At 44.1% G+C, this 13,508-nt stretch overlaps 1 protein-coding gene across 3 annotated transcripts in view; it reads right to left on the bottom strand.

Annotated features, from left to right (window-relative positions):
* Window positions 1-1,467: 1,467 nt before the first annotated feature.
* Window positions 1,468-13,508, bottom strand: part of KANK1 (KN motif and ankyrin repeat domains 1) — a 130,171-nt gene continuing 118,130 nt past the window's right edge. For all 3 annotated transcript variants that reach the window (XM_055699139.1, XM_055699138.1, XM_005432938.4), the window contains 5 exons: window positions 10,945-11,164; window positions 8,169-8,311; window positions 7,440-7,640; window positions 5,034-5,132; window positions 1,468-2,465 (listed from right to left, as the gene is read on the bottom strand). In XM_055699139.1, coding sequence (XP_055555114.1) covers window positions 2,403-2,465; window positions 5,034-5,132; window positions 7,440-7,640; window positions 8,169-8,311; window positions 10,945-11,164 — 726 coding nt within the window. In that variant the 3' untranslated portion in view covers window positions 1,468-2,402. The remainder of the gene's footprint in view (window positions 2,466-5,033; window positions 5,133-7,439; window positions 7,641-8,168; window positions 8,312-10,944; window positions 11,165-13,508) is intronic.

Here is a 13,508-nt window from a genome sequence, read left to right as displayed (position 1 = left end):
GCAACCTGTCTCTGGTCCAGATTCTGTCCTGGCAATTATTATGTCTCTCCACTAGGTAAGAATTTAAGCCATTAGATACAGGCAAGCATGTGTAAATAAGTGAACTAGATTTTCTGTAAAATTAGAACAAGTTTTGGAGAAAGATGAAAGCAGTCATCCTTTTTCTCCACTTCATCAGCTTGATTTGTTTAACTCTAGCACCCTGTGTGTTTTAAGCTTATAAAGGCAAGAACAGACTATTTTGACTTTGCTTTCCAGACAGTTATTCAACCTGTGGCAAGAGGTGGCACATCAACAGATCTGAAAATCAAAAAAAAGCCATGCTTGCCATGCCCAAGGCAGGCAGATCCAACTTGTGCTAATTCTGCTGAATGAGAAACCACCCTGCTCTTTGGTGAATGAGGAATTTATTGGGAAGCCTGTGCTGGTATCATGTACTGTGTGTGACCAAGTCTCAGGTCACTGGTTGGATGCACGTGGGGCACAGCTCAGCTCCCTGCCACACGAGGCAGCCTGCACTCACCATCTCTGACTGAGAGCCTCTGTGTGGCTGGCAAAGTGAGGAGCATTTTTTCAGTTCAATTTGTTACAGCTGCTGCTGCTGTTTGCTGTCAAGTCTGATGCCAGAGGGAAGACCTTATTCTCATAGTAACTTGGTGGGTTGGTGAAAAACCTCTTTAACTAGCAAGTAGGCCCCAGGTGAGAGAGCATCTCCACAGTATTAGATACTAAGTGAAAAGTGAGAGGTTGGCCAGAGGGGTGCAACAGTAAAAACTGACTGACAACAAGGTGTGTGTGGGCTTGTTTGGGACTGCTGTGTTAAGACATGTCCCCCCCAGCAGACAGACTTCACCTGCCCTTTGCCCGGGGAACGCTCCCAAGCACTGGGGTACGAGCCTGGCACTGGTATCACGAAGCACCTGGAGAGCTGGACCAAACCAGCTCTGGCAGAGCTCACAGAAACTTCATGCAGTCCAAGTGACCAAGTGTGATGAGGATGGCTTCAGTGGGTCCCTATTTCAAAGGGACTATGTAGGAAAAGCTGTTTGATGAGGACTATGGGAGGGAAGGAGGAAGGACACAGAATAGAAGTGTTACGTCTCTTGAAGGAATGCACTGAGGTGTGTTTCTCTGTCTTGTCACATAGGTCTGAACTGACAAGAATACAGAACTAGCTTAGGTCTTGGTCTAATGCCATCTAAAAAGCATCCCTTCACCAAGCTGCCAAACCCTCACAGCATCTGCAAGCCCAGCAGAGGCAGACCATATTGGGCAAAGCTTTCTACTCTGGTAGTCAGCAGCAAAAAGCTAGTTTGGGCACTGATGCCTTTCACATCACCAGCCCCCAAAGGCTGAGCTATCCAGTCCTCCCTGCCTCAACTTAACTATTTACCCTGTTTTGCTGCTGCAGTTGTAATTTGCAACATTTCTGGATGATGACAAATCACACGTAAAATGGGAGAGGAGTAAAACAGCATAATGAAATTTAATTCTGAAAATATGGCAAGAGTCTAAGGCACTTCAAACATTTCAATACACATGAGTAAAGTGAATGTGACAAGGTAATAGCATTCCATAAATACGCACCGAGAACTACACTCAGTTCCACTCAAGGGGAATATACAGATGGTACCTCTAATTTTACTCTCCAATAAACATGTATGGACCTTATAGACTGACAGAATTAATAAAAATATGGTAACAGGACATGTAATTCTTCATGTAGTTTTTAATTATTAAGGAATATAAAATGTTGAAAATACTGTGCGAGTTAATTTTATAGATACTAGTATCTTTCATATAAAAAGTTATACATTATCCCCAATTAGCAACAACTTATTTAGTGAACTTCAGACCTGACAAGAGGCTCGATCCCCAATACCAACCCACTGACCCACCAGCTCAAGATCCACGGAGGTGACTATATAAGCAACTGCAACTTCTGAATTTTAAAGTAATTAAAAACATCAAAATCATGTTGGAATGAAATTCATGAAAAGGTTACTGTGATGAAGTCTAGGCACAGTAAATACAAGTATGTTATAGAATGATGAAAAACAAGCCATCAGGACACCCCTGTATAAATAGCTTTAGAAGTTTTAGGCTGCACATAATGTAGGAAAGGATAATATACAGCAAAGAAAAACAGGATTTATGCCAGTGTACAGAAAGACGAGTAGGTGAGCAGAAGAAGAGTTCTGGCTAAGGTTCTCAGCTGAGCACTACTTGACTATATGCTTGCTTCAAGTTCAGCATTTTCTATCTTTAGCATTAGATCTCTGCTTTCACTTTGCTGGTGAGTTCAGGCACAAGACAATTACATTCAGTATCTGTCTCAGTAAAACAGTAACATTTAGCAGCTTAAAGATGGCATAAAAGTTTTTACAGATATTCATGCACTACTACTCAAACGTGGCTCTGTGGGTGGGACCAGGAGATGTTCTTCTGCTAAGCCTAGGAGTACCCTAGAAAAGAGGAAAGAACAATTAATCAAAGGGAAATTACTCCAGCCAGCCAAATGAGAACAAAGCACTCACAAGCACTCTGTTCAGTCCCTTGCCTTTAATTGCACAGATTATTTTTTTTTCCATTTTTATTTATAGGCAGAACAGTGCCAGCTATCATATGGCCTACCAACTGAAAGTGCATGTTGTTTACAGTGAAATGCTTAGCAGCAGTTTGTCAGGGGAGTGAGCTGGGGCCTGGAGAGCAGGTGGATGGTTGCCAGAACACCTAGGACAGCTGTAACAAACTGTGTTTTGGTGACCAGGTCAATAATTAGCATTACAATGATGCAACAGCACCTCTGCACCTGTGGTGTCAGCGAGACCCAGCCCCTGGGCAGCCTGCTGCCTCCCTGGGGCTGGGTAAGGGACGTCATTAGGACACCCCCTGCCCGGTACGGAAGAAGAAGCAGGCAACTCGGGAGGACTATAAGGATGTTGTGAGGTTGCACAGGGCAAAGATTAGAGAGGCAGAAGCCCAGCTACAACTCAGGCTGGCCACTGCCATAAAAGATAAAAAAACCTGGTTTTACAAATACAGCAGAAACAAAAGGAGGGCCAAAAATAGTTTGCATCCTTTATTGGATTCGGGAGGGAACATTATCACAAAGGATGGGGAAAAGCCTGAGGTACTTTATGCTTTCTTTACCTCAGCCTTTAACAGCAAGAGCAGTTGCCCTCAGGGCACTCAGCCCCCTGAGCTGGAAGACAGGGATGCGGAGGAGCAGAATGAGGTCCCCACAGCCCAGGAGGAAACAGTAACTGACCTGCTGCTCCACTTGGGCACACACAAGTCTATGGGGATGGATGGGACCCCCGCAAGGATACTGAGGGAGCTGGTAGAGGAGCTCACCAAGCCACTCTCCATCGTTTATCAACAGTCCTGGAAAACTGGAGAGGTCCCAGAAGACTGGAGGTTAGCCAGTGTGACACCCATCTACAAGAAGGGCAGGATGGAGAACTGCAGGCCTGTCAGCCTGACCGTGCTGGGGAAGGGTATGGAGCGATCAACCTGAGTGCCATCACGGGCACGTGCAGGACAACTGGGCATCAGGCCCAGCCAGCATGGGTGTATGAAAGGCAGGTCCTGCTTGACAAACCTGATCTCCTGTGACAAATGACTTGCCTAGTGCATGAGGGAAAGGCTGTGGATGTTGTCTACCTGGACCTTAGTAAAGCCTCTGAGACCATCTCCCACAGCATTCTCCTGGAGAAACTGCTTATGGCTTGGACGGGTGCACTCTACACTGGGTTAAAAGCTGGATGGCAGAGCCCTGAGAGTGGTGGTGAATGGAGTCACATCCAGCTGGTGGCCAGTTACAAGTGGTGTTCCCCAGGGCTCAGCACCGGGGCCAGTCCTGTTTAATATCTTAAGATCTGGGCAAGGGGATTAACCAGTCAGTTTGCCGATGACACCAAGCTGGGCAGGAGCGTTGATCTGCGGGAGGGCAGGAGGCTCTGCAGAGGGATCTGGACAGGCTGGACCGATGGGCCGAGGCCAGCTGGATGAGGTTCAAGAAGGCTCCGTGCCGGGTCCTGCACCTGGGTCACACCAGCCCCACACAGCGCTACAGGCTGGGGCAGAGCGGCTGGAAAGGGCCTGGTGGGAAAGGGCCTGGGGGTGCTGGTCGGCAGCCGGCTGGGCATGAGCCAGCAGTGTGCCCAGGTGGCCAAGGAGGCCAGCAGCACCCTGGCTTGTGTCAGAAGCAGTGTGGCCAGCAGGGCAAGGGAAGGGACTGTCCCCCTGCACTGGGCACTGGTGAGGCTGCACCTCGAACCCTGTGTTCAGGTTTGGGCCCCTCATTTCCTGAGAAGGGCAACGAAGCTGGTGAAGGTTCTGGAGCACAAGTCGTATGAGGAACAGCTGAGGGAACTGGGGCTGTTCAGTCTGGAGTGGAGGAGACTCGGGGGGGACGACTTTATTGCTCTCTACAACTACTTGAAAGAAGGTTGCAGCAAGATGGGGTCAGTCTGCTCTCTTAAGGAACAAGCAATAGGACAACAGGAAATGGCTTTAGATTGTGTCAGGGGAGGTTTAGATTGGATATTAAGAAAACTTCATCCACTGAAAGGGTGGTCAAGCATTGGAACAGGCTGCCTGGGGGCTGATGGAATCACCATCCCTGGAAATGTTTAAAAAATGCGGTGCTTAGGGACATGGTTTAATAGTGGACTTGGCAGTCCTGGGTTAACAGTTGGACTTGATGGCCTGAAAGGTCTTTTCCAATAGAAGTGATTCTATGATTCTATGCACACTAGCCAGAGCACGTGAACCCTGCTAGTGAGCTAACTGTAACCCAGGTAAAATGGAGGAGCTATCCTTCAGCCAGGGTTCCGCCTTCTGCAGTCAACATATATTGAAAACTGTTTATCAACCCACCAGCATAAAAAACTTCCTGTGAATAAACTCCACATTTCATGTGCTGTACCTGTTCTGCACGTGCCATGGATTTGATTTTTTGTTTATGTTTTACTATTACGTTCAGTGCAGCAATTTAAAACATAATCTGTATGAGGTTGTGTACTGACCGGTGACTGAGTTTTGGAAAAGTTTACATGGGCATAAAGGAGAACCGCTATATCCTTATGTCCAGCTTCCAGGGCTATTGAAAGTGCTGTGCTGCCATCCTGAGAGAATAAAGGAAGAAATAACACAATTAGTGCTTGTGTGCATTAACAGATCTCTTAAAAAGCCCCATCAGCCCACAGAGAAGGGAAGTTATGAAGTGGAGGCCCTACTGCTCAGACAGCTGGGTTAATTTATGGTCTTGTTTAATTTCTTTTATTATAATTAAGTGACAATAAGCCTTACACAGCTGTTTTATGGGGCAGTCCAATTATCAGAGGCCTCATAATTTCTCCCAACTAGGAGTCTTGATTATTGCTAAGGAAGAATGAGCACACCATTATCACAATAACGTTACATGTAGTGCTGTGTAAGACTAGTGATTTCAGAAGATTGGGCTATCTGAGAGAAACTATAATGTCAGTGAGGAGTGGAAGAGAGGGGAGGGATAAATGCTAATCAGATATCATGATAACTGCTGTGTTACAATGATAATTATTGTGTTATAGCTCCCATTAATGCTAAGAGCAGTTGCATTCATAATTCCAAATGCTCCTTGATGGAAGTCTAACTACAAACAAATACGCTTTCTTGGTCAAATACTGTCACCTCAGTTTCTCAGCAGGTGTTATCACTTTGAGAAACCATAGCTGTTGAGGCTGCTAGAGTGCTTTTGCTGAAAGGGTAATCTATGGACCTGCTGTTTTCCCTTTAGACCATGTTTGGTCCAGGAAGAAGCAGTTGTCAGATAGCCTGTGATATGAACCTCTGGCTTGCTGGTCCACTGTCTGGCTTTTGCCTCTTGTGCACAGAAGTTTCCACAACAATGCCAGTATTAGAAATGTCCTCTCATAGGGATTGCCTCTTACATTGGCTCTCAGAGTGAAGTACATTTTCCAGCCACTGCCGTAGCATTGGTATTAGAGAGGTCGGCACCAGTTTAAAGAAACTATAAACCCTTTTTCCAGCATGGGACATGATGGACAGCATCCAAGTAGAAAGTCTTCCTATGAAACTACAGGGAGTGATTATACATAAATCTGCTTGTCCTGAGCAGACAGGGAGCTAGAAGAGCTGTCCACTACAGTGCAATATAATGCACGACAAATACTCCACAGTTAACAACAGGAAAAGCCAGGTTCTTAGAGATGCTGAATCACTGTCAGAGTGGCACACATCAGTAGGATGGAGCTCAGCTTACTACTGATCATGCTGACTGGAAAAACATTGCTGTCACATTCAGAATAGCTAGGGGAATGCTAAAAATCTCATTATCTCACAGCACAAACAAAACCGTTACAAACTGAATTAGCAGCAGACAAGTTGTGCTTGGGAAGCAGTACCAAACTGCCTACAGGAACAGTTAAGTGTCATGTCCCCATAAAGACTTTAATTATTGACTTTGTGACTGACTGTGCTAACAGCATTCAGCCTGCAGTAACCTAGGTTGCCCCCAAAAGCGTTTATTAAACTGAGGCCTTCTTATATTTTCCCCTCAGGACTGCTTTACACATCACCAGCACGGCTGGGCAACTGAGCTGGCTGCTGCAGCAGCTGAGTGAATGAACAGAATGACATTTCTGCCTCTCTGCAAGAGCTTCAACAAATAACCACCAACTGCCCACCTGAATTCCAGACCCAGGCTCCATTTCAGTGCTCAGTGGATAAAGCAACAGGAAGAATGGAAACATACCCAAGAAGTCATGTTGTTAACGAGCACAGTACTCAGAAGAACCTAAGTCAACATTTTCAAGCTTGAGAAGTCTACAGATCAAATTGCTGACAGCATAGGCTGCAATGATTCTTGCGAACAAGAAATATGCAAGTGTCTCCCTTGGCACTGAAGTCACAGCCTGTATCTGTTTACTGTCAAGACAATGTAGCTTCATGACTGAGACCAAACCTGTACTCTCTTAAGTCATGGTTTAGATACTATTTAAACATCTGTGAAGAGAACTGTAGGGTTGATGTTTGCCATGAACACAGGAAAGCAACACAGCAAGGCTGTTAAGTCACCAGGTAAGGTCCTAACTGAAAATTTGAAGACTCCTGGAAAAGGGGGAAGGAATGGGAGAAGGGAAGATGTTCTACTAGCAAATATTTTTTCTGTTCTGACCACTGCACACCTACAGCTAACCACAAAAATTGTTACTGGGTAAGTCTGTTAGAGAAGCAAAGATACTAACCAATCAATCACAGCACTTGCTACCACTAAGAGGATTCATGTATTTGATACTTTGGTGCTGTGAGTCAGAGATTCATGTAAGTAGATTTCAGCAGCTCTCCACTACATCAAAAAAACTGAATTAGAAAAACATCCCAGAGTGGAGAGGCCATCTGATGAAGCACTACCTGGAAAGGCAACTCACATTATCCTCCAGAGTGCCATTACACCCAGGCTGAGCCAGCAGAAGTTTGACAATCTCTACATGTCCATGTTCACTAGCACACATCAGAGCTGTAGAGCCCTCATCATCCTGGATATTGACGTCGGCACCACAGGCCAGTAAAGCTTTCACCATGTCTATCCGCCCGTGACTCACAGCTAGCATCAGTGCTGTCTGACCAGCCTGCATGGAAAGAAGTGAAAAACCCGAATTACACAATCAGTGACAAAGTAAGCATACTTGAATTTTTTTGGTGCTGTGCTTCTTCTGGGGGGGGGAAAAAAGATTGTTATTTTATACAGTACTCTCAAAGCTCTGCTTGCCGTTATTTAAATACCTATTATCCACATTCACATAGCTATTTATTAAATTAATGGAAGATATCGGATCTATTTCCAGACATCTGGAGTTCCTTGGAAGGAGCTAAATGGTGCAGAATTTGTAAATGTCTTGCAAAACTCATTAATGGCTCTATCATATAATATTCAATCTTCATTTTCAGAAGACATCCAGACCTGAGGCTGAACTGCTCTTCCACAACTCCATTTTGTATACAGCAATCAAAACCACACACACATGAGTATCAAAGACCACAAAGGGTGGAAATGAGTGAGTGCAAAAGCTGAACTAGTGGAGCAGGGATGGAGCCGTGGAAGAAAAGATAAAAAGACATGGGAGTGTAAATGTAGTCTTGTAAACCGTTTGACTGACCTGGCTGGCTTTAGCATTCACGTCCCCACAGCTGAACAGTTCTTCCACTATCCTCATGTCCTTCTCCGCTTCCACAGCTGCAAGTGCAGCAAGCATGATGGGGGTATAGCCGGCCTTGTTCTGATGATTTACGTTACAGACATCTGCACAGGGATGAGATTGTTTCTTTGGAAAGCAGGAACCCAAAAAGCAGCAATTGTGCTAATGAACTGAATAAACTGTTAGTAAAGCAGCCTATAAAAAGAAAAAGCAGCAATTGCTCTCATAATGGAAGCAATTGAAGGGAAAGTGGAGAAGGAAAAAATAAACAGGGGTGCTCTTGAGCCTGAGAAAGAAAAGGATTCTCTTCTACTATGCATGCAACACAAGGGAGAACACAAAACCATTTTGTATGTTATCATTTAGGGCCTTCTTTGTGCATTTTTTTCTTTTGTCAAAGCTAAGTGGTCTGAAATTTGATATGACTATCAAGGTCATGGGTATGAACCCCAGGAATACTGTCAGGAGAGTCTTTAAGCTCCTCTCCTGAGGGGATTTACACTGCAGAACAGAAACAGTCTGACAACGTGGTCAATGGAAAAGCTGCTTCTCCTCAGCACAAACATTCTCCTGTAATTGGTGTTATATTAAAGATCTGCAAGTGTTCTTTGACATGTTCTGGAGCTGCAGACAAAAATCTTTCAATTAAAGACCGTTTCCAGCTCTACAGAGTATTTGATTGAGAAAAAAAGTACTCTGGGAACAAACACAGTGAAGTTCTCTGACTAGTGCCAGCAACTGACTGGAGTTCTCCTTTCCAGTCTGTCTCTGTTCCTAAAACTTCGAAGAAATCCAGTAGGGCTTAATTCCAAGCAGCAAGGCCTTCAGTGTGCTCACTGTATTGGAAAGCAAAGTCTCAGACTTACATAAACAGTATCTCTAGACTTGGGGTTCAACTGCACCAAAGACACCTTAACAAACAAAAATGTCTCAGCAAATTCTTCAAATTTATTGCCGAAGGATTTTTAAGTGACATGCAGAAGCAATACAAGCGCAGATGTAAGAAAATGCACATTTTTTCAGGTTCCATAGACATTACCTCTGTTTTATAAACAGCCAGCCCAACCCTACTTTCCGAAGTCACTTCTGGGAAGCCACTGAAGCCACAGAACATGACACTCTGCTGCATGCATTACCTCATAAGTAATGAGTAATTATTGGAAGTGATGCTTGCCTACCCTGACTAGACTACTTCAGCAGAGGTGCATTTTCTGAGGTCACATTTCAGCTCCTTTTGTATGTGGCTAATGAGCAGAGCTGTTTTTCTGTTTGTCCTCCTGGTAGTACCGCATGGTCATATAGAGGAGCCTTTTGTCCCATCTGCTCTTCCCACCAAACACACAGACACAGAGTTCTTGGACCAAGAATCTGCCTGGGATACAACTACACTGTGAAGATGACTGTAGTGACCATTTAGACACAGTCCAGAGGAAGACTGTAGAAACCTGAAGGAATTTGCCTGTTTGCAAATATTTATCAAGTGCTGGCATGTGCAGTGTGACTCTGGCACACCTGGCACTAGTCAGTTGTTGCATTTGACAGTCAAAACCTGCCGTGTTCATAGGAATACACCAGTTGCTGTGAACTAAAGGAGCCCTCACTTCCAGCAACAGATGAGCATGCTCACGCTACCCTGACATATGCAGGGAAGTGAAGGGGCAGTTTCCTCCCACCGAGGTGCATTTCACTGTACTCCTCACATTCCCTGCATTCCCCCACTGTGACTCACTCTTCCCTACAGGCTGATTTCAAACAGGACAAGAGATTTCAAAGCACTCGCTTTCCTGCAGAGGAAGTTTCTGCATCTATGACAGATGTGCTGGGTTATCCAAGCTGAGACTTGTATCATTAATATCCTTGTTTATCTGATGCTACCCTTCTCAATTTATAAATATTGCTAAGCTTACACTCCAGCCACGTAATCAGCCTAGTTAAGCTTTACAACCAACTGTGACAGGTTTTATAACTAGTTCAGAGAAAGAAGCTTCAGTCAGGGAGCAAAACTAGGCTTCGGCATATTACATCCTGCCTGGGACCAGGTCCAACACATGACACCTTCTGCTGGCTGCCTTCTGGCTTAGTACATGTGGGGACCAGACGCTCTGGAGTCACACTCTGCCACCACCCTCTCTGCATATGCGTTACAAAGGGATCTAAATGAAGCATCATCACGCTGCTCATGGATCATAGAAATGTCCCTGTATGGCAGAATGCCACGTTGCTCCAGTTTCCTAGGAAAGCAGCATAGCTGTGTCAAGGTGGTGTCCAGAAAAAGCTTCTGTATTGCTCTATTAAGAATAAGATAGACTAGTTTGAGTGTTTAACAAGGATCTCTATACCGCAGTGCATCTTCCTCCACCAGCACCGTACCTTTGACTGAGCAGCAGCTGTGCTGCCTTCCAGAGAAAACAACTGCTGGAGGCTGGTGCTACTGAACCTGGACTACAGTCCAAGAGTCAGGGATCTACCTACTTGTCCTGAACACTGGTCAACTGTGTATATAATTTACTTGAGTGTTTTTGTAACTTCTTCAAAAGCCACCATGATCACCTTGAAAGCTAGCACTAGAAACAAGGATTCTAAACTACCCAAGTGAGCCACCATGTAACTGGTAACAGTTACAACAGCTGCCAGCTGAAGCCCAAACTTGGGCTCTTGCTCATCAATAATTTCATCTGTGAGGACTGCAAAAAACCAGAAGTAATTAAAAAAAATATATGCAAACAAGTCAACCTACTTGCATCCAGAAGAAGCTTTACAATTTCAAAGTTAGAATGTGAGACACTGTAATGCAGAGCTGTGTTTCCGTTTCCATCTGCCATATTGATAATATGTCTGAGGACAGCAGGGGAAATCTCTTCAAAAGCAGTTATGTAGTCTCCAACCATTTCAGGGACAGCCGACTTCTGACTTGAGACACGAAACCACTCATGCTGGATGGTATTTAAACAAAACCTCTGCCAAAACCAAGACACAAAAATTTACATATGGGCAATCTATTTAAAGGATTTTCCATCCCACAAGTCAGCAATGCAGGAGGTCAAGCCTTTTTTAGTCAAATGTGGGAAGAAAGTATTCAGCTCACAAACAAGATATATGGACTAAAGCTTCCCCTCTGACTAAACCCCTCTTTAAAACACCATTTGTTTACCTCCTCTCATTTCACCTAATTTTCAGGAATGGTTCACCTCTGAAGACACAGAATTTTAGGGTAAGATTAGTCCCAGAATTAATGGGTATCAAATACTGGCGAACAGAAAAAAGACTTGGAGTAATCATTTCCATGAAATATTTAACAAAGTTTACATCACTGATGAACCCAAGACTAAAGAGCGGTGGGAACACACATTTCTAGGAGAATTAAAACAGCAGCATGCTAAATCAATTAGGCCCAATCCCAAGGCATGAATTACCAAATGCACAAAGTACAGGAGAATTGGCTGGACAGCAGTTCTGCAGAACAGCTGGACATTACAAGTCAATAGTCTGAACCCGAGTCAACAACATCACACTGTAATCAAAAAAGCAAATACTCTTCTGTGATGTATGAACACATTTATAGCTTGCACTGCATGTGATGCAGTTCCTTCTCTCTGCCTAGCATTGTGAAGACAACAGCTGGACTACCTTGTCTGGTCAGATCACTGGACATGAAAGATTCAATTGAAACAGTTTCAAAGGTGAGCAGTGAGAAAAACTAGAAGTCAAGGAAATCTGACCTATGGGACAGACAGGAAGGACTGAAGACACTCTGCTGAAAGAACAGCTAAGGAAAGGAACCCTGTAACATTTCCACAGTGCAAAAGGCTGTTGCTGGGAGAAAAGAACCAACTTGTTCTTCACAGGCAAGCTGGCTGGCTGTAGTAGGAAGTGACTTTAGCTGCAATGAGAAGATGCAAACTAGACATTCAGGATAAACTTTCCCATTTCTGTGGACTCAGGGTGGAGGGGTAGGAGCCTCTGAGGACGAGTAACTGTCTGTTGGGAACAATGTAGGTAGAGCAGATCTTGCTGTGAGCCAAGGAGGTTCCTGCAGTCACCGCTGCTCTGACCTTCTGAGAGAATTTCTCTAACCTGAGAGGACCACCACGTCCTTATTCTCTTCTCATAAACCCCCACCTGCAACATGGCCAATAAATTCAAGGACAATTTTGCAGAGAAAACTCAGCATGCTTCTCTAGGCTCTAGGGAAAACACCAAAGGACCTGTACCAGTAGCTCTAGAGGGGACCCATGTCTGGTAAAGGGAGAATATTCTACACACATCAGTACTACATACGTATCTGTACTACATATTCATATATACAGAATATTCTATATCAGTACTACTATAATAAAAACTTACAAGGTCCAACCATTTCAGTCGAGAGACCACATGTTCTGTGAGTATGCAGAGTTGAAACACAGAAGTGGTCATAAAGTGACACAATATAAGTGTTTTTCTATTTTAGACTGAGTGCAAAATACCACTAATGATGTTTACACAGTATCACATGCATTATTAAGTAAATAATACACTTTTTTAATTCAAGTAAGCTATCACGTCCCAAAAGGAGCAGTCTGCAGCCTCTTCTGGTGTAAACAGCAGCTACAAGAGCTGAGGATGTTGGAAGAGGTTGGGACAATTTATAGAGATCCCTAGCTGGACTGAAGTTTATACTTTTTTTGGACAAGACTTGTTTATCAGCAGACAGAGAGACAGCAAGTGCTGATTAGTCTGCAGTTTCCAGGTACAAAACACCACTTCTGCTGGAAAACATTTCAAGCACAAGAAACATGCATTCAAATTACACCTCTAAGGCTGAGATTATCAGCTGGTTATGCCATTTTTGACACCTTCAACTCTGACTGGGCCTGAAGCATTTGTTGTCTGAATTCCTAAACTACTCCTGAAGGACTGACACAGGATTAAAAACTACCCCTCACAACTGCATTAAACAACCTTTCATTCTCTGGACCACAAATGTCAGAACTGGACACAGACGATATTATTGTCTGTGTCTTACAGACAGTATTATTGTCTTTAAGAAGCTGCAGATAGCCTACAGTAGAGGAGACTGGCATTGGATTGCTGCCTTTTACATCACTGCAAAATTGTAACAAATGCAAAATTCAATTTCGTATCACTAAGCAGTGTTCCTTTGCTTTCAGATTGTCCTCACAAAGTAGCGTAGGCAATTCCTATATGAGGCATATAGGTAATTCCTATATGAAGCAAATACAACCTTATTTCTTGAGGCTGAGTATTAACAATGAATATTCCCTACTCCCTGCTGCACTGATAAAAGCTACTAGTGCAGTA

The sequence above is a fragment of the Falco cherrug genome, chromosome Z, assembly GCF_023634085.1.
Source record: "Falco cherrug isolate bFalChe1 chromosome Z, bFalChe1.pri, whole genome shotgun sequence".
Taxonomy (NCBI): domain Eukaryota; kingdom Metazoa; phylum Chordata; class Aves; order Falconiformes; family Falconidae; genus Falco; species Falco cherrug.
This window is presented reverse-complemented; position numbering and strand designations above follow the sequence as displayed.